Raw genomic sequence first — 23,038 nt, forward strand, 5'->3', positions numbered from 1 at the left:
AATCACACAACAGTCGAAGAATTGACTGAATTCAAAAAATATTAACAGGCCAATTTTGAAATATTATAATTCTAACGTGGCTCCCAGGCTTACGGGAACAAAACGTAACTAAGAAATCAAATAAAGATTAAGGTACTAATAAACATTTTTTTTTTGTTTAATTTCTCTAAACCTCGACGCCATGCTAGAGCTTTAATGGTATCGAAATTTACCCTTAAATCAATATTTTTTTGTTTCGCTTTTTTACCTCTGCAACTAGGCTGTTCTCTGTACGGAGGTATTTAGGCTTTTTCGATCTTTTGGAATAAATCGGCGCAACGTCTGAACAAACACTGTCACAAACGGAAGCCAAACAACGCAAGTCTGTAATAACTGACAGAATCCCAAACAGTTTAAAGCCAGGGTCAGAAAAGTGAAGGGTAATTAATTATAGTTGTGCAACTATATCTCTTGATACACTTGTTTAATCAACCTGAAATTTTCCCTGATTATACAAGTCGGCGTCCTTCTTTGCCTTAACTATTATTTCAAATATATCTGATCACGTGACGTGTTACGTGATCATTTTGTTACTTTTTTTTTAGATCGGCGAATTGGTGGCGAATTTTACTTGTACTGATCAATAAATGAGCGTTTTTTATGAAAATTACATTGCTACGTTGGAATTGTAGCTAATTTTCGTCCTTAATTTCTTCCTTGCCGGGAATATAAAGGATCAAAAGTCCAATTTTCTGAAAAAAAAAACAAAAAAAAACAAAAAAAAGATAACCTTTAGCCTTATAAATTTTTTCTGCGAAACCTGGAACGGTCATTCCAAACGTGCGAAGATTAAAACAATTGACCTGCATCTAAAACGCTTTTCAACTCTTTTTTGTTGGATGATCTTTCTAAAAACCGAAATTACAATTACCAGTAAAACTCCTTGACCTAGGCCTAAAATGGCTTGAGATATATCCGGTAAAAAGCAATTTCCCTACAAAATTTAGTTTCATTTCCGTTTCTCCTTGCGGGGCTTTACTTTTCCACGTGAGTGGCCAGTATTTCATGTACGCCTTGCGGACCTATCAGTTTCTGTTTAAATTGCTTACAACCCACCCATCCCAACTTTGTCTCGCATCACATCAATAGCAGACCATTTGGCAAGTTACCCAAACTCGTGATCCCAGTATCACGTAACCAGCTGAAGCAGTTTGTATTCCACTAACCTTGTGGAATTACGGATTGATATCGCCGAAATCATGGCTGTTCAAAAGCAAAGCATGCCTCCATTTGCTTCTATTATTTCTATTCTCTCCATTGTGTTTTACTGCGCCGGCTTTTTAAGAGTTGAACTGGAACTATATGAGCAAAAGGAAAGAATAAACGCTCTTGAAAGCATTGCGGAGGACAAGTCGCCGACAAACGAAGCAGACATGAAGATAAGCAAGAATGCTCCTGGTAAGTTTGATACAAGCTAGAGTTGATAAGTTAGGTTAAAATAAAGAAATACAGTTATCAGAAACAAACCTTGTTTAAATTACATATACTGTGTTCTAAGTCTGTGATTGAAAACACAAATCACAAATAAAGGTGTTCCTACATGTCCGTTTGTTCATGTCTGAACTGAAGGTTAGCAGGTCAAGTTTTCTTTAATCCACCGCAGACAATTTCAAATGAAAATAATGATTATGTTTCAAACGGATTTTTCTTCAGTTAAGACGAACACAATGATAAGGAACAACTCCCTTCACTTTTTCAGTTTGATCAAACATGGCACCACCGATGGGGTAATTTTTTTGACAGTTTTTGCATCAGGAAATGAGCGAAGAATAAGTTGACTATTGAACCTCCGATTACTTTTTTTTTAGTCTCGATTGAAGAAGACGTCAAGTATTTCCGTTTCAGTCATTTCGTGAAGCTAGTAATGAAAACTTTATGCTCGCCTGCGGCGATAATGGCAGCACGGACACTAAAAACTCGTTAACTTTAACACAAAATTAAGATCGTTATAAATGCTTTGCATATTGTAGTCTTTACGTCCTTTCCTTTCAACTATATTTTTTTTCTTCCCAAAAGGTTCTTCCCCTAACCTCAACAGGCACAGCCGTCAACTTGACTCAACTGAGAACTCGACAGAGGCTAAACACACAGCAGAAGCGATGCTGAAAATCAACAAACTTTTATCAGAAGGGAGAGTCCACCTCTGTCAGTCGAAGGGTGTCACGTGCTCGTCTGGTCCCCCAGGACCTCCCGGTCTACCTGGACCCAGAGGACAGAAAGGAGTCCGGGGACGAAGAGGAGAGAAAGGAAAGACTGGAAACAAAGGAGATCAAGGTATTATGGGATCGCCAGGAAAGAGCGGCAAGCAAGGCATTACGGGACCTATAGGACCACAGGGAGAGACTGGAAACAAAGGCGAGAAAGGAGACATGGGACCCACAGGCATGCCGGGAACTAAAGGCGAACCCGGTGAATCGATATCATCTCCTGCTGTTGTTGTTTCTCCTGTGACGTTGACAGTGAACGAGGGTGGAACAGCCTCGTTTCGGTGTTCAGCCAGTGGCAATCCTGAGCCTACAGTAACGTGGAGTAAGCTGGACAGCCAGTCACAAATCACTCAGTCAGCGGTTTCACGTGGAAAGCTGGAGTTAAAGAAGGTGACCGGAAGTGACTTAGGCGTGTATCAGTGTTCAGCAACAAACATCCTGGGGAATTCACAGGGAGTGGTGCGATTAACAGTAAATGGTGAGTTTCTGATTATTTTGAATGCTGACATTAGCTATCCAGTGAAACGCGTGGCCTCACTACGCAGGTTTTGCAGACGTTTGTCGTTCTTGAAGCACGCAAAGTTCGCTTTTTAATTAGCAGAAGCCAAAACACCCTCTGTTTCTTTACAGTTAAATTGAGACGAATGCAGCGTTGACTTTTCTATGGAACTAGCTACAATTTTCAGTTGCTTTAAAAGTTTGATAAACATTTACGTCGATTTCGACATTTCAGACCTGTTTAGCCATTTTATGGTACGATGAACTTAAAAAGTCATCGTAAACAGATAAAGGTGAACAAAGAAGCGTTTCAAGGTGAATGCATCTTAGTTCACTCCAACAAACACTACACTCAGAGAAATAAGGTTGTATCTCGAGGGTCTGCTTGGTGATGTTGGATTCTCAGTTATCAGTTATAATTTAAACCACTTCTCGGCTAACAGTTAAAATTCAAGTTATTTTTCAGCTTTCTGTTAATCTTAGCAAATTTCAATTAATAGGGCTTTGAAGGTCTGTCTGTCAAGGGATTTGAAGTTTGGACCAGCCCCTTCACCCCAAGGCAAGTGGGAGGGGAAGACACAGCTTGAATCCTTTGAGCTGATAGCTTAGCGACTTGACTACATGGGGAGGGGGGATGGCATTGGTCCCCGCCCCCTCCCCGGGACTCAGGCACTGGCTAAACTGGTAGACAAAAAAAAAAAAAGAAAGAAAAAGAGAAAGAAAGAAATACGGCCAAACATTGGTGGCAGAGAAAACAGAGCCTATCTTTCTTAGAGTAGTAGCGTCTACAGGGTAGCCTGTGTTATCATGTAAGATAGGATGGACAGAAAACGGGTTCCCTTCTGGGAGAACAAATAACTCGAATCATACGATGGTACCATCATGGAGAGATCTGGACCTATCGCAAATTGTTTCCACAGACCTTTCTGCGAATGAATATATGATAGATCATACATTTTAACTGTGGAGAAAGGTGTAAAGACATGAATGATCATTGCAGTTATGTGCACAACTTGAGCAGCTGTAAAAGTAAAGCCTGAAAATTAAATGAGGCTTGAACGGGATTCGAACACACGACCTCTGCGATACCGGTGAAGTTCTCTTGCAACTGAACTATCAAGCCAACTACAGTTTAAGTCAACCACAGTTTAAATGCTTAAACTTCTAATGAAATTTCCCTTTACACCTGCTTCTAAGCAAGGGCTAGCCGAACAGGGTCAAGCAGAATCCGATTATTTCTCAGAACTTTCGAGTGACTTCGAACTAGAGTTTGGAGACGAATACAGTCGAACCTGTATGTAACTCCTTCTATCAGCACTTGGACGCCCAAGGAGCCATGTACGGCTACTTAATGGTCGTGCTCTTTGTATCACTTGTGACGTCATCAATCCAAATGTCACCAGATATTCTCGATAAGCAAATGGTAGAGCTAGGGTAGATCTATCCGTACAACAGTTGATTTTGGATATCGACGGCATTCTGACGTAGCAAATTGAAAAATAACGTCATCAGTTTTGGTGCAAAAATGGTGGTAAAGTGGCCAATTATACCGATAATTGATCAAGGTCCCATTTCCAGGCATTGCCCATAATTAACACCCAACGTCTTTTTAGGTCGGTCAGAAAGAATATGGAACGCAAAAGGTAGCGAAAGTAAAAGGGCCGAGAAAATGGAAAGGAAACGGACAATAAAAAAATTCGGAACGTTCAATTGCTAAACAACAACAACAACAACTACAAACAACAGCAAGTCCAAATTTTGGCTTATGCGCATGCATCAAATTAAAACATTCTACAATTTTGCACCTTATCTTGGAGAAATCTATCTGTTTGGTAAAAAAAAAAAAATAGCTTTTTAACTAAGGCCCATTTAGCGCCATGGCCCCAAAAGACTGATTGAACGGTTAAAAACGGCATATTTTGGTGTACATTTGGTAGTCAAAGGATTAAAGAAAAGAACATTTTTTTTTCCAAAACTATCTTTTTTTTTTTTTTCCATATAATTCTTTTCAATTGACCTATCTTAGTCCCTAACGGGCAAAATTTGGGCCGATAAACGATCTTAAGCATTTTTGCTTAAGCGGCCACCCTCTATTGAGCGGCCAGTTTTCAAAGTCCCGATTTTTTGTTCAAGCAAACGCTGTATTTGCTACCTGTATTAGGCGGCCACCTCTATTAAGCGGTCACGGCCACCCTGTAGCAGGCCTATGTTTTTCTTTGTTATTTGTACCTGTATTAGGCGGCCACCCTGAACGTAGCAACTATGAAATTGAGCCTAACAACTATGAAATGACGGAATGAGATTTTTTGTTGCGAACTGTAAGTCTTAGAAATACAGTACTTTATACCATAGAAGAGAATAGAGGGCACAGTACTTTTACACAATGTTACGTACATTGTACCGTTAAGTTACAAGTTGGCACTGAACTTTTTTTTAAGTATTGATCGCTTGAAAGAGCGTTGATTGTCCTATTGTTTCTGGTTCCGTAAAAAACCAAGTAGACAATCTAACTGGGCTACGCCAATCGTATAATTTATTCCAGGATTCAAGATTATTCGATCTAAAGAGGTAATACAAAATTCCATTGAGAAACCAAACAGACGATCGGAATATAAACGCAAACCTAAGTTACATTGTTTTAAGCCTGAGTTACAGTACTAAACTTACTTCTTTGACGATGTCCAATCAGATTGTTTTACGGTTTGTCCAGGTCAGGAAACAGATAAACAGATTTGAAAACAGCAGAAAACGGGTCAGCAAAACAGGTCAGCAACGAACGTGTTCACAGTTGAAATATCTGCGACAAAAACTAACTTATCCAAGCTCAAAGGTCAATTGACCGTATCGGTTACGCGGCTAAATGTCAATCAAAAGGTATTTACGAAATCAAACGTCAATCAAATGTTAATTGTTCATATATTAACGGAATAGTTTCATTGCATGAAGTGTTTTTGTAGACACGCCATTAAAATTGACATTAGACCACGCCAAGTGAGTATTGTTAGTGATCCTATGTTAAGGGGCTAGTTCCTTAAATCCCGAGGGTGGCCGTTATACAGGTTCGACTATACCTCTTATCACCTTCCGAAGACCTTAACCTATTTTTCCCGGGCTTTGCTCGTTCATTCATTCGTTCGGGAGCCTAATTAGGCCCTCTGTTCATCCCACTCCCTTTGTACATATAAAACCACTTAAAAAATTAATAGTCTATTTTTTATGGCATGTAAAGTGTCCAAAACTTTGTCTAAGTTACTGATAATTACGCGTCAAACATGACGTCATGTCACGCCTAAATGACGTCACATTTTAAGATGTCCACCATTTTGGATACGCCATCTTAAACTTTCAAAATTTTTCACAAATGCCGGAACACTTATAAAATTCTTGTTCATCGGCCATTTCAATTTGAGAAGGAATATAAAAGAAGCTGCGCTATAAAAATAAACATGAAAATGCGTAGTCCATGTGTCATGTTTGTTACTGCAGTTTGTTTTATAGAACTCCAAAATTAATTTAAATGAACACACGAAATTGATTATCAAAATACAAGAAGAGTAAAGATAGTAGAATAAAATCTTTACAATCCAAAATCTCGCCGAAACAAAACTTTAAAAAAATTCTAACTCTAAGTGAACTACCCTCTGCTGAAAACATAATTGCATTGCCATATTAACGTCAAATTCAGAGACCAAACAATTGACACATAAGATACGATAAGAACCTTTATATAAGTGTCAAGGTGTGTAGCCCGAGCGGAGTAATTGGGGACGCATACAAATTTACGCCGACAAATCTTAGGAACGTTCACAAAGTTGCAGATCAGCGAGCGCGGCTTATACTCCCCCTCACCCCTACAAATAGGGAGAGTTAAGTAAGACTAGTACAAAGAACTTCTAAGGAGCTCCAAGTCATCTTCGTTCGTTAGAGCATCGACTTCTTAATTGTCTGATGATCGCATAGTTTTTTGTTCTTCCCGCTGCTCTTAGACAAGCGGTAGAGTTTAAAAAGCTTATAGGATCTAAAGCTATACTTGACTGTTTATTCTTTATGCCAAGAAAATCGCGCAGATGTGTTTTTTTTTTTTGTTGTTGTTGTTTTTTTTTGTTTCATTGCAAAAAAATAATTAAGTGTTCTTTGAGATTCATTGTCAGACGGCTTATTGTCTTTCCACCATTCGCTGTTCTTCGTGACAAAAGAAACTTAAAATAGCTTTCACTACACCACACTAAGCAGCCATATTGTTAGAGGGGTTTAGAACCATGACTCGTCATATAGCGTGCCATTTCGCGCCGTATTATTTCGCCGTAGCATCCAACAACACTTTCTATACATCTCATACGTCCAGACATACGTAAAAGTGGCTAATTTTAATTAGTTACGAGTAAAACGCTTTGCTTTAGCCATCTCTAATCGAGAAGGAAAAACTCAATCTCCTTAGCTGGCAATTATCTTAATTTTTTTTTTTTTTTTTTAATTGATTTACAAACACGATATACAGAGGAAAAAACTAAACAAATAAAAAGAGGAAATAATAATATTACAGCACAATACTTACTTACTTACAGTACAATATGATCGTTAAGGCTACTTACATCGTTCTTTACATAGCTTTAACAATACAGTTTGGAAAATGTCCAATTGTTTTTTGTTTTTTTTTAGCTTTTAAGTTTCAAACAAAAGGCAGCACTACTAACGCTGCCTTTGCTATATATGTACAGTACGAGCATTATATTACTAACCAAAAAACAAAAAAAACATTACTTAGTTACCAAAACAAAGAAAACACGTCATCAGTGCATGTTAAATAATATGTTGAAAGGATCTTTGGAAAGCGCTAAGAGACTTGTTATTAAATGCAATTTCTTTTTGTATTTTTAATTTTTCTTTCAGAAGTATGAGAAAACTGTCGAAAGAGAGCTTTTCGTCGTGCAGGCAGCTGTAGTATATAGAAAATTTCGCAATTAGAAGCACACAGTTCAAAGAGTATCTATGTTCCGTCTTGTCAAAAACACCGTATAAAATCATACTATTTGATAATGCTAGTTGCTGTTTCGTTTTACTTGTCCACCAGTTTTGAAAGGTCTTCCAAAAGGCTATAACGGAAGAGCAGCATACGAACATATGATCTAGGGAGTGTGTATCAGCCAAGCATTGAGGACACACATCTTTGTCAGACATTTTGGCTCTAAAAAGAGACATTTTAGTTGCGAGAATGTTGTGTATTATCTTATATTGAAACATTGTTATTTTAACGTCACACTTGATCTGGAAAGGTAATTCGTACACTTTTTGGACGGTTTCCGGGGTGAAACCATGTTTTAAGATTTTAGTTTCAGCAGTAGGTGCTACGAAGAATTTCTTCAACAGCAAGTTGTACACATATTTGGTGGAAATGATGTCTTCTTTTTCTTCACTTTCTGGGCATCGCGAAGGAGGATTTTCAGATACTAACCTCCAAGAAGTTGAGATAGCATTAATAAGACCGAAGTTTTTAACGGACAGGAATTTACCGTCCTCTTGAAGGAGATCCTATTATATTTTGGTCAAACCAATTACCTTAACATTTCTCAGCTGTCAATTAAGGTGGTCGAACTCAGTTTTCGCGCGCGCTTTTGCTGATGCAATTCAGCGCGCGCACAAGGTTTGCAAAAAACAAACATGCCGTCAATAGAGCGATCATTTTATTTACTCAGCACCACGCACTATCTGTGCTATTTTTCTCTATAATTGAACGCAGTGTATTAATGGCTTTAGTCTTTTATTACAAAGATATGTTAGAAAAGATAACGATGCAAAGAACCCAGCAGTTCTCAGCTTTTTCTTTGTTACCGAAAGAACCCAGTTAAATGCAGCGCATGCGTAGTAAGTCAAAAAATTGCGATTGAATGAAAAATTGCACTCTCGGAAATACGCCTATTTCTCGAGAACCACTCATTAGAATTTCACGAAATTTGGCACGAAAATACTTTAGGAAATAAGTAACTGCAGTATTGAAAATAATTGAACTTTAACAAAGTAAATTCTAGATATATATTCCAGTGAACCTTCGACAAGGATAATTAAAGATCTCTCTGTTAAATTATTAGAAAAATGGTGTTAACTTGTGAGAATCGTTACAAGCTTGTTGCATGCTAATTATAAAGAAAATCTAATGACTAGATTTTCTACAAATAAACAAAACCAATTTTAAAGGCCTGTTTATATTTATTCATGTTGCCATGGCAACGGCACATACGTTAACTTGTTAACTTGCTTGCTGCCATTTTTGGCGACCGAGGTATCAAGGGTTTTAGAGAAACAGGTGAATGAAACACAGGTATCAAAAGCTGTGTTCAGCTCCCTTAAAAATTACCAAAACTCAGCTAACAGTCATCCCCATGCAGACCCTCATTTCAGTAGTCTCTTACTCCTTATGGCTTGTTGTGCAATCTTTTAATCCTGCGTCATGAGCCATAAAGACCCTGCATAGAAGGTTATCATTTTAGCTTTTTGCCCTGAAAAAGGAAAAAAAAATTGAGATCAAGAGATCTAAATAAGACTAGCTTAATGATATTTACTTGGTTGCAGTTCATCCTCAAGTTTCTCTTCAACCGGGACCTCAGTTCGTCACCGTAGGAAGTGACGTCACTCTACCAACCTGTCACGTGACCGGATACCCGGCACCAGTGGTTACCTGGAGGAAGTTGTTTGGTCAGTTACCCCAGGGGAGGGCGCACTATAACAACAGTGTCTTAAAAATTTCCGATGCCCGTAAAAGTGACTCTGGCACATACTTCTGTTCAGCAGTCAACCTGTTAGGAAATGTTGAAAGAAAAACTCAGCTAGTTGTGGTTTCCCTTCCTGCGTTTACCGTTAAGCCTCCTGGAAAGGTATTTGCTGGTACTGGCAACACTCTGACGTTGAACTGTAGCGCTACTGGTGATCCACGACCAGTCATCAGCTGGAAAAGACAAGGAGAAGGACTGCCGGTGGGGAGGAGTCACAGGAGGAACGATGCGCTTATCATTAGAGATCTCAGAGAAGACGATGCTGGGAACTATATTTGTGTGGCTACAAGCTCAGGAGTCTTTCATATTGAGGCAATAAGTTATGTTGAAGTTAAAGCAAGAGGTAAGTAGTTTTATATGAGCAAAGCTATGCTAAAATACTAGCCTTCTTCTACAAAAACAATACTAATCAACTTTAGTCCATAGTCGTAATAAAGGTTGCTCATAAACTGAATTGGAGGCTGTAAAAGGCGTTCTAATATGCGTATATCTCAGATAGTTAATTTACAGGGATCTTTATTAGTAGGGCTGCAGCTTTAGGAATGTTTCATATCGAGAATATAAGTAACGTTAAAGTGATTGAAGGAAAAGGTACAGGTAATGTGCGGACGGAATTATTAAACTTGTGAGAAAGAAATTTAATTTCCTGAAGTTCGACATCTTTTATCGACCAACAAAAACTGACATGATCAGCTAAACCAGCTTGTTTCAGCTTGTTTCTTTATTTGTGAGTTTGTTTTTAATTTTCCTGTGAACAAAAAAGCGTGGGTGAGCGGTTGGACTAGAAATCGATATGTCACAGTTTTAATCCTCTAGTCCAACCACCATTACTTTATAGAGTTTTAAGGAGCAGTCCTAAAATATTCAACTCCCAAGCTTTAGAGGGTAAAAAGCAGTTTATACTTATACACATAGTTTATGTCTTATTTGAACTGTTCTTTTAATGATTGAAAGTTTTACTAGCAAGAAACATGTTTTCATCCCATGTTGAGTGAGAAGTGAAATAAGAAAGAAATACGGATTTGAAAAACTTGTAGACATGGTCTGTATTGGGAGACTATATTTGTCAGGTCATGAAGGAGAATAAGGCCTGTCAGTCACAAGTCACTGTGACAAACAAATAACACTTTTATACTGTGACAAAAAACTGTTCAGAAATGCAGCTTGCAATGTACTCTATAACCATAAGTTCTCACGACTGAATCTCTCTTCAACGAAAAATCTTGGAAAGTGAACGCTTTCGTTTGGAGAGAACCAGAGCAAATATTTGAAAGAGCCCTTACAAGTTTGCTTGTTTGTTTGTTTGCTTCTTGTTTTCGCTTTTTTGGTGGTTTTTTTTTTTTTTTTTTTTTCGATAGGTTTTTCTTTCTATACGGCATGTCCGACAAACTGCCAACGTCAGGCTAGTCGCGAGCGCACATCCACCACCTAAATACAGTGTTGTAAGACCACAATCAATATTGTAACAGAGGTTTTCCTTCGGTAACTGAGTCCAATATTCCTGTTAGTTTCTCTCCTCCGCAAAGACACTAACCGGTCCACAAGTCTAATGATATCCATCGCAGGAGCGTATTGATCCGCATGTGTGGTGTACAAAGAAGGAGGCATCTTTCGGGTATTTCTCTAAAAAATCAGCCAAAAAAACTTATCAAGAGGAAAAGCCGAATTGACAACAAACTAAGAAATTAAAACACAAGTGTTAGCGCTAGCGATTAAACCAAAGCGGTTCGATCCGAGACAGAAGTTGACTTTCTAATATGACGCATCGTCCGCCTTGAAGCAAACAGTTTCTTTATTCAATGGATTTTAGTACTTTGTTAACCATTAAACTACGAAGTGAGAATGTTATAATAAGAAAGACCGCAAACCATTCATTTTGAAGGCTCAAGAAGACGCATCTCAGCTACAATGGTCTGCGTGCCAATCAACCCTGTTCTTAGGGCTCTTTCCTAAGGGAAAAGTTCTGAAAACGAGTTTGTACTCCGTTCTACAGCATCTGGCGATTAGGAGAACCGCGAGAGAGGAGCTATCCCTTTAATGCGCGGCTTCTTTTTTAATAAGGTCTCTGACTCCTATCATGCGCATAAGTGTCTTAGTTTTATAGTTGCTAAAATCAGGACAGACTCAAATGTACACCAAACGAAATATTCTTGTTCTTCGGCCATTTCAATTTCAGAAGGAAAAGAAAACAAACAGTGGTTACAAACAATACCAATAGACAGCGTATGGTCTAAATAAAGTTATAAATTTAAAAATATAAAATTCTCACTACTACTGGAAAGTCCGACATGCGTGTAAAGTTAAAGAAACGCTACTGATCAGTGACTTAAAACCCTTACTTAATGAAAACCTTACCGATGAGAAGCTGTTTCTTTGTAACTATCAATTTTGTTATTATTTTTTTAGATTGTCACCAGTGCCTCGGTTTATTTTTAAATTTATAATTCTTTGTGAAAGTTATCACCGTCATTTTTGAGGATGTATGTTGTAACATACCAAACGTCAAGTTAATACAGTTAAGTTTTTTTAGACCATGCGTTGTCTATTTGTAATGTTTGTAACCACTGTTTGTTGTCTTTTCCTTCCTATACCAGATGGAATTAATATTTAAACTGTCCTGGAAAGTTTCTCATATGTAAAATTACTTAGCCTTCTCCATGCGTTCAGTTAGTTGCGGCGTAGCGCAAAAAACAGCGCGCGAAAATAAATAAATAAATAAATAAACAAAAGAAGCGCGCTGTTTTTCACGCTGCGCCCCAGCTAAATAAACGCCTGGAAAAGGCTAAAAATTACCCCCAAAACTGAAATTATAAAAACGCCATTTTCTTTTTCAGATTGTACTGATCTGCTAAAATCCACTTTCGTTCTCTATGGTGGTTTTTATTTTCTCGAAAGTTGGACTTCTTAAATCAAGCGAGTAGTACGAAAATGATGGGCGAGTCGTACGGCAAGTCTTGTGCGCTGTACTGGTATGCCGAAAAAAAAAAAAGCATTTCATTGACATTCAATTCCCTGAAATTGTTTTGATAGTGCTTAAGTGAGCTGGTAAGGATGACTGAACTCAGCTTGAAAGTGTGCTTCGGCTTTTTTGAAATGCGTTGCCATAACTACATAAGGGGCTACCTAAGTTGAAATTAGACCCGTTCACATCTAAAGTACTTAAGGTCTACTTACTCCACTAGTATATGGTATTTTCCCTCCTCTGCTACAATCCCAGGCAGAATATTACCGGATATTACGCGCATATACCGTTTGACATGTCTGGGACGTGTCTGGTATTCAGTCCGGAGAAAAGATCATCGTAAAAATAATTGTCAGAATCATTAGTTTCAGTAAAAAAAGCTTTGGTTATTCCTTATTGTAATTTTTCTTCTGTTTTAAAAACATCAGTGTCTTTTTATGAACAGAGTTATTCGATATTACAAATAGGTCAGCTCTTAACAAACTTGCAAAATTCCTTCCTATTACAGTTTCTGTAATATAATACTAGCTTTTAAGACTGCCTGCCTGTAAAAATTAGACAAATTCTTAATTTCGCGGCAAGGGTCGAAAATTCCATTTCGCTCATATTCCTATGGTAGATAGGCTAGGACATGACAAAAACTACTGGATAGTTTTTTTAGGCAAAATATCCTTTTATTTCAAAGAAATATGCAAATTACCAAATTCCATTAAAATCGTCATTTGACGCACCATTTTATTAATTAAGTTTGAGAGCCTCGCATGCAAAACCACATCATTCTTCCGTCTTTAAAACACTCAAATATTTTTGTGCAATGTTTAATTGTGTACTGGGTTTATTTTAGGGAATGTTGCGGTTTTTGTTGGGTGCAAAATAATTAAATTTCGAAGACATGTATTTCATTCACGTAAAAGTACTTCGTAAAAATAATTGATTTTCACCATGTGCGAAACCTTCAAATGGATTAACCTTCTGGTGGTTGAATGGCAGAAGGATGGTCTACAGATTCCTGTAAAAATTTCTTTGGCCAAATGATTGTGAGCGACGCGAGAGCTTTTCAAAGTACGTTAAAAATGCAGATATTTGACTATCCGTCGTCAAATTTCAATTTACGGGTTAGACATATGTTTTAGCACGCGCCACACGTCTTGAGCTATATTAAGCTGAAATAGACACAGAGCTGATAATTTCAAAATGTTGTAACCTTATTTGTTGTAAAAGGCAGGTCCAAAAGCCGATTTGACATGTTTCTGTCACCATTCGTCGCACATAAAGGAGAAGTTTGCTTTTGTTTACACAACGTCCGATGTACATCGCCAACTGTCAACTTATTTAATGGTCGAATACCATGAATCTATGACCCTCTTTCGACACATATGATCACTACTGCATCTAAGTCAAAAACGGCTAAGTGATTTGTAGATAGTTGCTTCCTTTGTACTACACCAAAATATTACGTTTGATGATCGTTTGATCTATTGCTGCTTGAATCCTCCCTTGCAGTGGTTTCTTGTTTGTTCGTCACGCAATGCTGTCATCCCATTTTAGGGGGTAGGGGTAGGACAATTTCTATCCTAATACGTAAGGCTCCGTAAGGCTTCGAACCACAGGGAGCACACAATCTTGTTGAGTAGGAAGAGATTAAATTAAGCAATGAAAAGAATGAATAGTTAACCACTGCCCGTGTTGTCATCTTTTACTAGACAACCGCTACCTACACGCCCTGCGTAAATACTGTAACGCTAAACTCGTACCTAGGTCTTTTCGCGCTGTGCAATTATTTTTGGTTTACATGGGTTTACATGTAATACAGTGGGCTACCCTCGGGAAATGGGAGGTGGCCGCTTAATAGGGGTTGGCCGCGTCATAGAGATTGGTGTACCTTGAATATTTTTTCACCATCGGCTTATAAATTTCTTAGTGAAAGTGGACTCAATTCAAGACAATCATTATAGACGTCATCCTCGGAGACCCAGGGGCAGTTATTGGGAGCGGAGAAAAGTCTAAGCGGGTGAGAGAAAAGTTCAGGCGAAGACCCGTTTAGACATTTTTCCCGCGCCCACTAACTGCCCTGGGTCTCCGAGAATGACGTCTGATTGCCTTGAATTGACTCCATGTTTACTAACAAATTTATAACCCGATGGTGAAAAAATATTCAAGGTACACCAACCTCTATCGAGCGGCCAACCCCTATTAAGCAGCCACCTCCTATTTCCCCGAGGGAGAGTAATGCTGCGGCACATTCTGTTGATAGTGACATATTTAATGCCGTGATTCATCTGTCTGCGCGTTTCAAGACTTAAATTAACTGTTATTTCTCAAAGTAGTGTCAAATCGTGGTGTCACTTAAAATCTGTCCTTGTATGCATCAACTTCATGTATGATGACGCATCGATGGCGAGGTGTGACAAAGGATCGAGACAAAAAAGCACATTGTTATCTGAAGTATGTTTGGACATAAAACGATACACATCAGCCTCCCCTTTACCAGATCGCGAAAATCGAAAGATGTGGAAATTGTAGGAGCAGAAATCTAACTTATAAATTCTGTACTGGTACGCATTAAATATCTCTAGAACTTGACAGACTGTGTCGAGAACGTGTTCATCGCGATGTGTGAAAATGCTCACGCTTTAGCTTAAATTCATGTTTCGATGAAAAGGAATAGATTGCAGCATATATGAAATCAGCGTGTTGCACGGTTTTCGTTTGTTTTAATTATTCTACAGGCTTTAGTAACGACGATTCCTCTTCATTTAAGAATTCGACGAAGGAGGCGAGACTGCTGAGAAATGGACATACTAAGATTAAGATGTCACAATTAATCGTCCAGATTTACAAACTTTCACATACCGCATAGCAAGAGTTGTAAAAGTCAAGCACGATCTCCTTCACATCGCTTTACAGGTAAATCAGAGCAAACTTTCTCAGTGGAATCCACGCGAAAAAGGACGACGGCTCGACGAGTATGACATCCTCTTGTTGTTCGAGGCGCAATGCACTCCGGTAAAAGTGGCGCAGTGCAGTCTGGTTAACTGCAATGCATTCTGGTAAAAAGTGATGAATTCGAGAATTCGTACCCCCTTCTATATATTCTTCTTAAATCCTGATTATGTTGCTGCTCGCTCGCTACGCTCGCTCCGCAGCAATAAGTTGACAGTTGGCGATGTACATCGGACGTTGTGTAAACAAAAGCAAACTTCTCCTTTATGTGCGACGAATGGTGACAGAGACATGTCAAATCGGCTTTTGGACCTGCCTTTTACAACAAATAAGGTTACAACATTTCGAAATTATCAACTCTGTGTCTATTTCAACTTAATATAGCTCAAGACATGTCTAACCCATATCTAACCCGTTAATTGAAATTTGACGACGGATAGTCAAATATCTGCATTTTTAACGTACTTTGAAAAGCTCTCGCGTCGCTCACAATCATTTGGCCAAAGAAATTTTTACAGGAATCCGTAGACCATCCTTCTGCAATTCAACCACCAGAAGCTTAATCCATTTGAAGGTTTCGCACATGGTGAAAATCAATTATTTTTACGAAGTACTTTTACGTGAATGAAATACAAACCGCAACATTCCCTAAAATCAACCCAGTACACAATTAAACATTGTACAAAAATATTTGAGTGTTTTAAGGACGGAAGAATGATGTGGTTTTGCATGCGAGGCTCTCAAACTTAATTAATAACATGGTGCGTCAAATGACGATTTTAACGGAATTTGGTAATTTGCATATTTCTTTTAAAAGAAAGGATATTTTGCCAAAAAAAAAAACTATCCAGTAGTTTTTGTCATGTCCTAGCCTATCTACCATAGGAATATGAGGGAAATCGAATTTTCGACCCTTGCCGAGTTATTTCCCATATTTATGGACAGGGACTCTTAAAGAAGACATTCAATAAGGGAGGGAGGAAAAATAAATTCCTTCCTATCACTACCTGCAAAGATAACTGACTAGAATTTTTATATAGAGTTAGGTTACACTAAAAAGTTGAAATTAATGCGTAAGTTTCTCGTTTTTGTCAGATTGTTCGGATCTGCTAAAATCTGGCTATACTCAAAGTGGATTGTACTCTGTCAACCCAGACGGTAGAGGACAATTTACTGTCTACTGTGACATGCGCACTGACGGTGGAGGCTGGACCGTCTTTCAGAGAAGACAAGACGGCTCGGTAGACTTCTATCGGGGATGGAACGACTACAAAGCAGGCTTTGGTCAGCTGACTGCTGAGTTCTGGTTAGGAAACGACAAGATCCACCGACTGACAGCCTCTAGACCGAGCTCTCTACGAGTGGAGCTGGAGGACTGGAACGGAGCTAAAGTGTACGCCAAATTTGGCAAGTTTAACATTGGTGATGAGCAGGCGCAGTATCGACTTGAAGTGGGTTCATATTCAGGTACAGCGGGGGATTCATTAGCATATCATAATAACATGGCGTTTGCTACAAAAGACAGAGATCATCACCACTGTGCTGTGAGCTGGAGAGGCGCCTGGTGGTACAACAATTGCCACTACTCCCATCTGAACGGACAATACCTGGGAGATACACGTAATGTCCGAGGAGCCAGGTGGCACCACTTCAGAGATTATCTTTCACTTAAATTCACTGAAATGAAACTGAGGCCGTCATCGTAGAAATAATACCAGTAACAGGTTTAACCTGTTAGTGACGTAAATGCCAACATCTGATCTTCGCTTACCACAGCTAACAGTAATTGATCGATAACAAACAATGATTCGTAGTTGTTTCATTAACCTATGAGGAATTCTTGAATTGGAATTCTTCTAAAGATAAAAATAGTTTCCTTTACAATCATTGATTCTAAGCCAGAAACCATAATTTTTACAGCAGTTGTTATAGCAAATGTTTTTCTAGTATTAGCCATGGTCGCTTATCACAGTATTCTCGCGCCCTAATTTGTAATTATATATGTATATTTCATTAACTTTTTCTATAACTTGAAAATGATATCAGGGAGATCGAAATGTCGTTTTTTATCGCTAGTTTTTATTCTGAGATGTGTTTCAAAAAAACTACATAAAAGAATTTTAATAATCACTCGATTTAATTATTAAGGAAACGGTCGGAGTTCTTGTAATTTTTCTTCCAAAAAATGAGCCAGAAACCACGAGTTTGCAAGATTGCCTTAAGGTTTTTGAACCTTTTCTTGAAAAGGAGATGATTTTCAGGTATATATTACTCGTTGCTAATAAAGTTGCTATGGTGAGAGCTGGTGTTCAGTCAGGCCTTTCTTTTCTCTTTCCGGCGGTGTGTGGCAAGGGCGCAAGGGGAGGCCGGGGGGAAGTAGACATATTCAGGTACAGCGGGAGATTTGTTAGCATATCATAACAACATGGCGCTTACTACAAAAGACAGAGATAATGACAGATGGAGCAGTAACAACTGTGCTGTAGAGTCCCGGCTGGTGGGGTACTTTGGAAATTGCTCGGTGGAGATGTGCCGCTGGGACCCTGGAACCCTTAGCCTATACCAGAGCTAGTTCAGCTGAATTTTGCCAACCTATAGTAGAGTAAACTCCCCAAATGCCCCCATCTATCGACACTGTTGAGGCTGATTGGCGTAAATTTAAACTTGCCGATTTGATTTTTTTATATTTTTGAGTAGCAATTCCTAGTTTCCTTACTCTAGATAAAATCTTCAACCAACCAGTCAATTTTGTAAGAAATGATATCTTAGAGCAGGAGCCATAATCGGGCACGGAGACCGTAAGCGCGCGCTATTTCTAGTATTGGGGCTGTCCCTATGATATGGGACAATTTTTCTATTTTTAGAACAAATTGCGCCATCATGTGCGGCAGACGCGCGTACATGCTGCGTGGATTTTTGCGGATATAGCGCGGGGAAATGGCGTCCAAAATTCCCTAAATGTTTGGTGTTTTTGGCCCACAAATCAATACGTTCATGTCTGTTGGAATTTTGCTTCAGTATTTTCGTCGTAAGCTGCTCCAGTTTGAGTGGATTAAGACAGTGCCGAATTTAGTTATGTCCCGCTTCATATCGCTGACCAAGTTGTGTTCCGCTGCTTCATTTACAAGAGCTCCGCATTACTCCACTCTAAGTTTCACATATGTTGAAGATTAACAGCTTTTCCATAACACAGCAAAAACCCAGTTGGATATATTTGGATATAGCGCCGTTTCAGGACTTCAAAGTTTCCCTCCTCTTGCCACACGCTTGCGAGGATTTCACCAGGTTTATCTCGACCGAAAAGTAAAACAAAGTAATTGCAAGTTTGAGTTTCGCCTGAATTGTAAGCAACGCTTGATGCTTTATCAAGGCCCAATAAGTGACAATAAAGTTTATGTCTGTAGATGCTGCTCAGTTTTGTTTGTGTAAAAATCCAATAAATTGTCTGTTGTCGATGAAGAAGAGCGCCCGCCGATGCGTGTTTTGTACGGTCAGTAAAACATGACAAATTGGACTTAGCTTCCCCACTTTCGTGTGAAAACGTACATCGAACTCATATAATATCTCTAGTTTTTAAATATGTTCCAGGTTGATAAATGTTTGACAACATATTAGAAGCTTAGCTGAAAATATGAGAATATACAGCAGAAATAATCAGCAAAGTTACGATGACGCTTTCTTTAATCAACTCGAAAAACGATTTCGATTTCGTTGGTTGAGTTATCAAAACTCTATGTGTATTTTATTTTCTTTTTTTATTTTCGCAGTGTAAAATTTCACTATGTTAAAGAAATACGCATGATGTTAGTAGCCTTTTGGCGTTGGTGAAAACTGTTGCAGCATCTAAGCGCAAAAGACAACGAAAGAAATCTTTGTCAAGATTTGTTGACAATTGAAAACACCGACTCGGATTTGAAGGTGCACGCGCTGCACTATGCAGATGAGCTACTTATGTACGTGTCAGACTTTCTATTAAAAAAACTTTTGCAAACTCGCCAAACAAACAGAAGCAATAAGAAACTATCAAAAACAGGGTTTGGTTATGATTAAGCATTGTTTCAGGAAACTCTCAAATTAACTCGATACCAAAGTAAAGAATTTACTTTCATAACTTTTCTTTACAGAACAAACGCAAAAGCTTACGCCTTCAACTAGCGCGAGCACATATTATTCATTCACAGCGCGAAATTGAAGTCTTGTTTTCGACCCTGAAAAACTCACCTTTTCCATCAGTTCAGAGCATAAAACTACATATAAGAGCCCTGGATCTAATTCCTTGCCTTATTCCCTATCATCGCTGAGAAAAATCTGCAAGAGAATCTCGCAACTCTCATCATTTGATCCTGCAACGTGACAACATCCACGCGAGAACCCCTGACACGTGCGTGGATCCGCGTGGATATATGACGTCAGGATGGCGCAATTTGTTCTAAAAATAGAAAAATTGTCTCATATCATAGGTGCGCGCGGATCCCGAGACTTACGGTCTCCGTCCCCGATTATGGCTCCTACCTAGAGTAAACTGCTTGAAAACCATAACCTTCACAGCGGCATATACCTATATAGCGCATATATGGCAGTGCCCCCCCCCCCTCCACCCAGGGTTTAGAGTATACAGGCGCCTGGTGGTACAAACATTGCCACTACTCCAATCTAAACGGACAATACCTGGGAGATAAACGTGATGACTGAGGAGCCAGGTGGATCTACTTCAGAAGAACTCTTTCACTCAAATTCACTGAAATGAAACTGAGGCCGTCATCGTAGAAATAATACCAGTAACAGGTTTAATCCTGTTAGTGACGTAAATACCAGCATCTGATCTTCGCTGGTCACAGCTTAAAATAATTGATCATTCACAATCAGTAATAAGTAGTTATTTCGTTAACTTAAGTGACGTTTATTAGGAATTCTTATAAAACTAGTATTTGGAATTTAATATAAAAAGCTTCCTTTGCAATCATTGATTTTTACAAGATTGACTTCAAATTGAGATCCTTTTTTTGAAAAAGAATATACTTTTTCTGCTGTATATTACTCGTTCTTCGTAACTTTATTTAGAAGAAACCTTTTCTGCAATCAGGCGTTTCTTCTCTCTTTGCGATGGTAAAGGAGGGAGACCATGGACCATGAGGGTGGGGGGGAGAGGGCCAAACAACTCCTGATCTTGGATGTCCGGAGTTAAGCGCGAGCTTATACACGCCTCTCCCCGCTATCCCTTCATTAACACTCCTTGATGTACACTTATGTTAAAATCGCTCCAATTTAATATCATTTTGCGCTTCAATGATCTGTGGACTCGTTAGATTTAAGTTCAGGCTATTATAGTTTCTCTTTATTCCATTCGATTTTTTTTTTTGTTGGTCGTGCAGGATGGATCGAGCGAATAAACTAATTAGTATTTATTTAGGAGTATCTGTGGGCTAAACTGATAGCTCGAGTCAGTGAGAATTGGTCAACTTTTTAACTGTCATCTGAGACTGACTCTTTCTGAGATCTGCAAGATTTCCTGAGCTGAAAAATGGGCTGTCCTTTTAACTGACAACGGAGAGATCGCTTCATGTATTTTACTTTAACCGGCCGCGGATCATCGCTAATCCAACTGTTCAATGTTAGAGTGTGAACATTAAGCTGTAGGAATTAAAGAAATTTTGCGGCGGATGAGCTATTTTGAAATTCTATTGGGCTAAGTAAAAGTATGTTAATTAAATACATTTAAAACGTGGGATAAAAGTAAGATTTTATAGCGCGAAAATATTAACAAGTATTTTCAGAAGGAAGTGCACGATTAAAAGGAACAAAGTGGATTACAGATTACTGATCAAATTTGATTTTGTGGCAGAATGTCAGGAAAACAAAATTGCTGCTCTGGTCGAAAATTGTGGATATTGCAATATTTTATCCTTCGTTTTTTCTTTCCCATGCTTTCACATAAGTTAACATCTTCCTTAGAATTTTTTCGTCAATGTTCAAGATAATGAAACAAGTTTATACATGCAGCAAACTCCAGGAAGTACGTAATGAAACAGGATGTACAATGTATCAGCTGGAGAGGTGTCCCTTAAATTGAACAATCCCAATCCGATCAAAACGAATTGTTTTAGATGTTTACTGACTAAATAGCATTTTGCATAGACTACAAGTAGTCCCTCTTTCGCTTAGTCCGTCAAGCAAGACCGTAAATTAACCTCAAGAAGTAAATGACCGGGCAAAATCGTGGGGACTTTGTCGGTAGTCCCTAGCTCCTTTCGTGCGCTTCTCGCCCCAAGATTTCCCGCGGGAATACTTCCCTTCTTTCGTGCCACGCCCGGGCAGGATGGACTGAGCGAGAGAGAGACTACTCGTAGTCAACATTTTGCAATTGTTTACTGCGTAGAAGATATTCACAATATTTGATCACAGATTAGAACTGAACACTCTGCAAAAGGGTGTGCGTTAACAGCCCTTCTCCTTTGAGAAGTAACCCAAGCATATATTTGTATATTAATGACATTTTGAAAATGCATGTACGAGGTTGTGTGGAATTTAGAACTGATACTTTCTGCTGATAAATAACCTAACAATCACGAAATAAAGTTCGTCCAACAATACCTGGTGTTGCTTTCCACCGTTACGCTGCTTTGCTAAGAACTTTGAGCACTTTTAAGTCGATACATCCTCACGTGTATTGTATATGTGCAAGGTTGGCAGGCAGAAGGTCCAGCGTTAGATTCACCTCTGAAATTGCTCGAGTCTTAGCGCCAAAACTGTTACTACTGCCATTTTTTTTCGACTTTCTTCGTTTCTGTAAAATAAAAGTACACATACTTTGTTTCTTTATGGAATTACTTAAGTCCACATAATCAAATAACAATTTGAAATTACCGCCGTTTATATGTGAAACATATTATGGACCAAAAACGCGGCACAGGGTATCAAGGTAAAAGGACATTAAACAGGGAAGTGTAGGTTATTTTTGCACGTCCCATTTGGCTACACCGACCACCCCAAGAGGAAAAATGTCCCCTCCTTTGTCACTGATTGCACAAGTATGTGAAAAACTAATGTTCGAAGAAATATGTTGATAAGACGATACCACAGGAATCACACAACCGGGTCGAAGAATTGAATGAATTCACAAAATATTAACAGGCCAATTTTGAAATATAAAAATTCTAACGTGGCTCCCAGGTTAGGGGAACAAAACTTTATTAAGAAATCAAATAAAGATTGAGGTTCCAAAACAAAAAAAATATTTTGTTTCATTTCCCTAAACCTCGGCGCCATGTTAGAGCTTTAATAGTATCGAAATTCACCATTAAATCAATATTTTTTTTGTTTGGCTTTGTTTCCCTGCATGTTAGCTGTTCTCTCGAGGGGGTTTAGGCTGTTTAGATCTTTTAGACCAAATCGACGCAACTTTTGAACAAACACACTCTTACAAACGGAAGCCAAACACTGTAAGTCTGTGATTAACTGACAGAATCCCAAGCAGTTTAAAGCCAGGGTCAGAAAAGTGTAAGGTAATTAACTATAGTTGTGCAGCTGTACCGTTGGTTATACTTATTTAACCAGCCTGAAATTTTCCCTAATTATACAACTCGGCGTCCTTCTTTGCCTTAACTATTATTTCGAATATAGCT

The 23,038-nt window shown here is 38.6% G+C and overlaps 1 protein-coding gene across 1 annotated transcript in view; it reads left to right on the forward strand.

The window, feature by feature from the left end:
• The first annotated feature begins 1,170 nt into the window (after positions 1–1,170).
• Positions 1,171–23,038, forward strand: part of LOC145487288 (uncharacterized) — a 30,699-nt gene continuing 8,831 nt past the window's right edge. The window contains exons 1-4 of the mRNA XM_081466043.1: positions 1,171–1,437; positions 2,056–2,724; positions 9,312–9,854; positions 16,512–16,883. Coding sequence (XP_081322169.1) covers positions 1,239–1,437; positions 2,056–2,724; positions 9,312–9,854; positions 16,512–16,883 — 1,783 coding nt within the window. The 5' untranslated portion in view covers positions 1,171–1,238. The remainder of the gene's footprint in view (positions 1,438–2,055; positions 2,725–9,311; positions 9,855–16,511; positions 16,884–23,038) is intronic.

The sequence above is a fragment of the Orbicella franksi genome, chromosome 5 (genome assembly GCF_964199315.1).
Source record: "Orbicella franksi chromosome 5, jaOrbFran1.1, whole genome shotgun sequence".
In the NCBI taxonomy this organism is placed as follows: domain Eukaryota; kingdom Metazoa; phylum Cnidaria; class Anthozoa; order Scleractinia; family Merulinidae; genus Orbicella; species Orbicella franksi.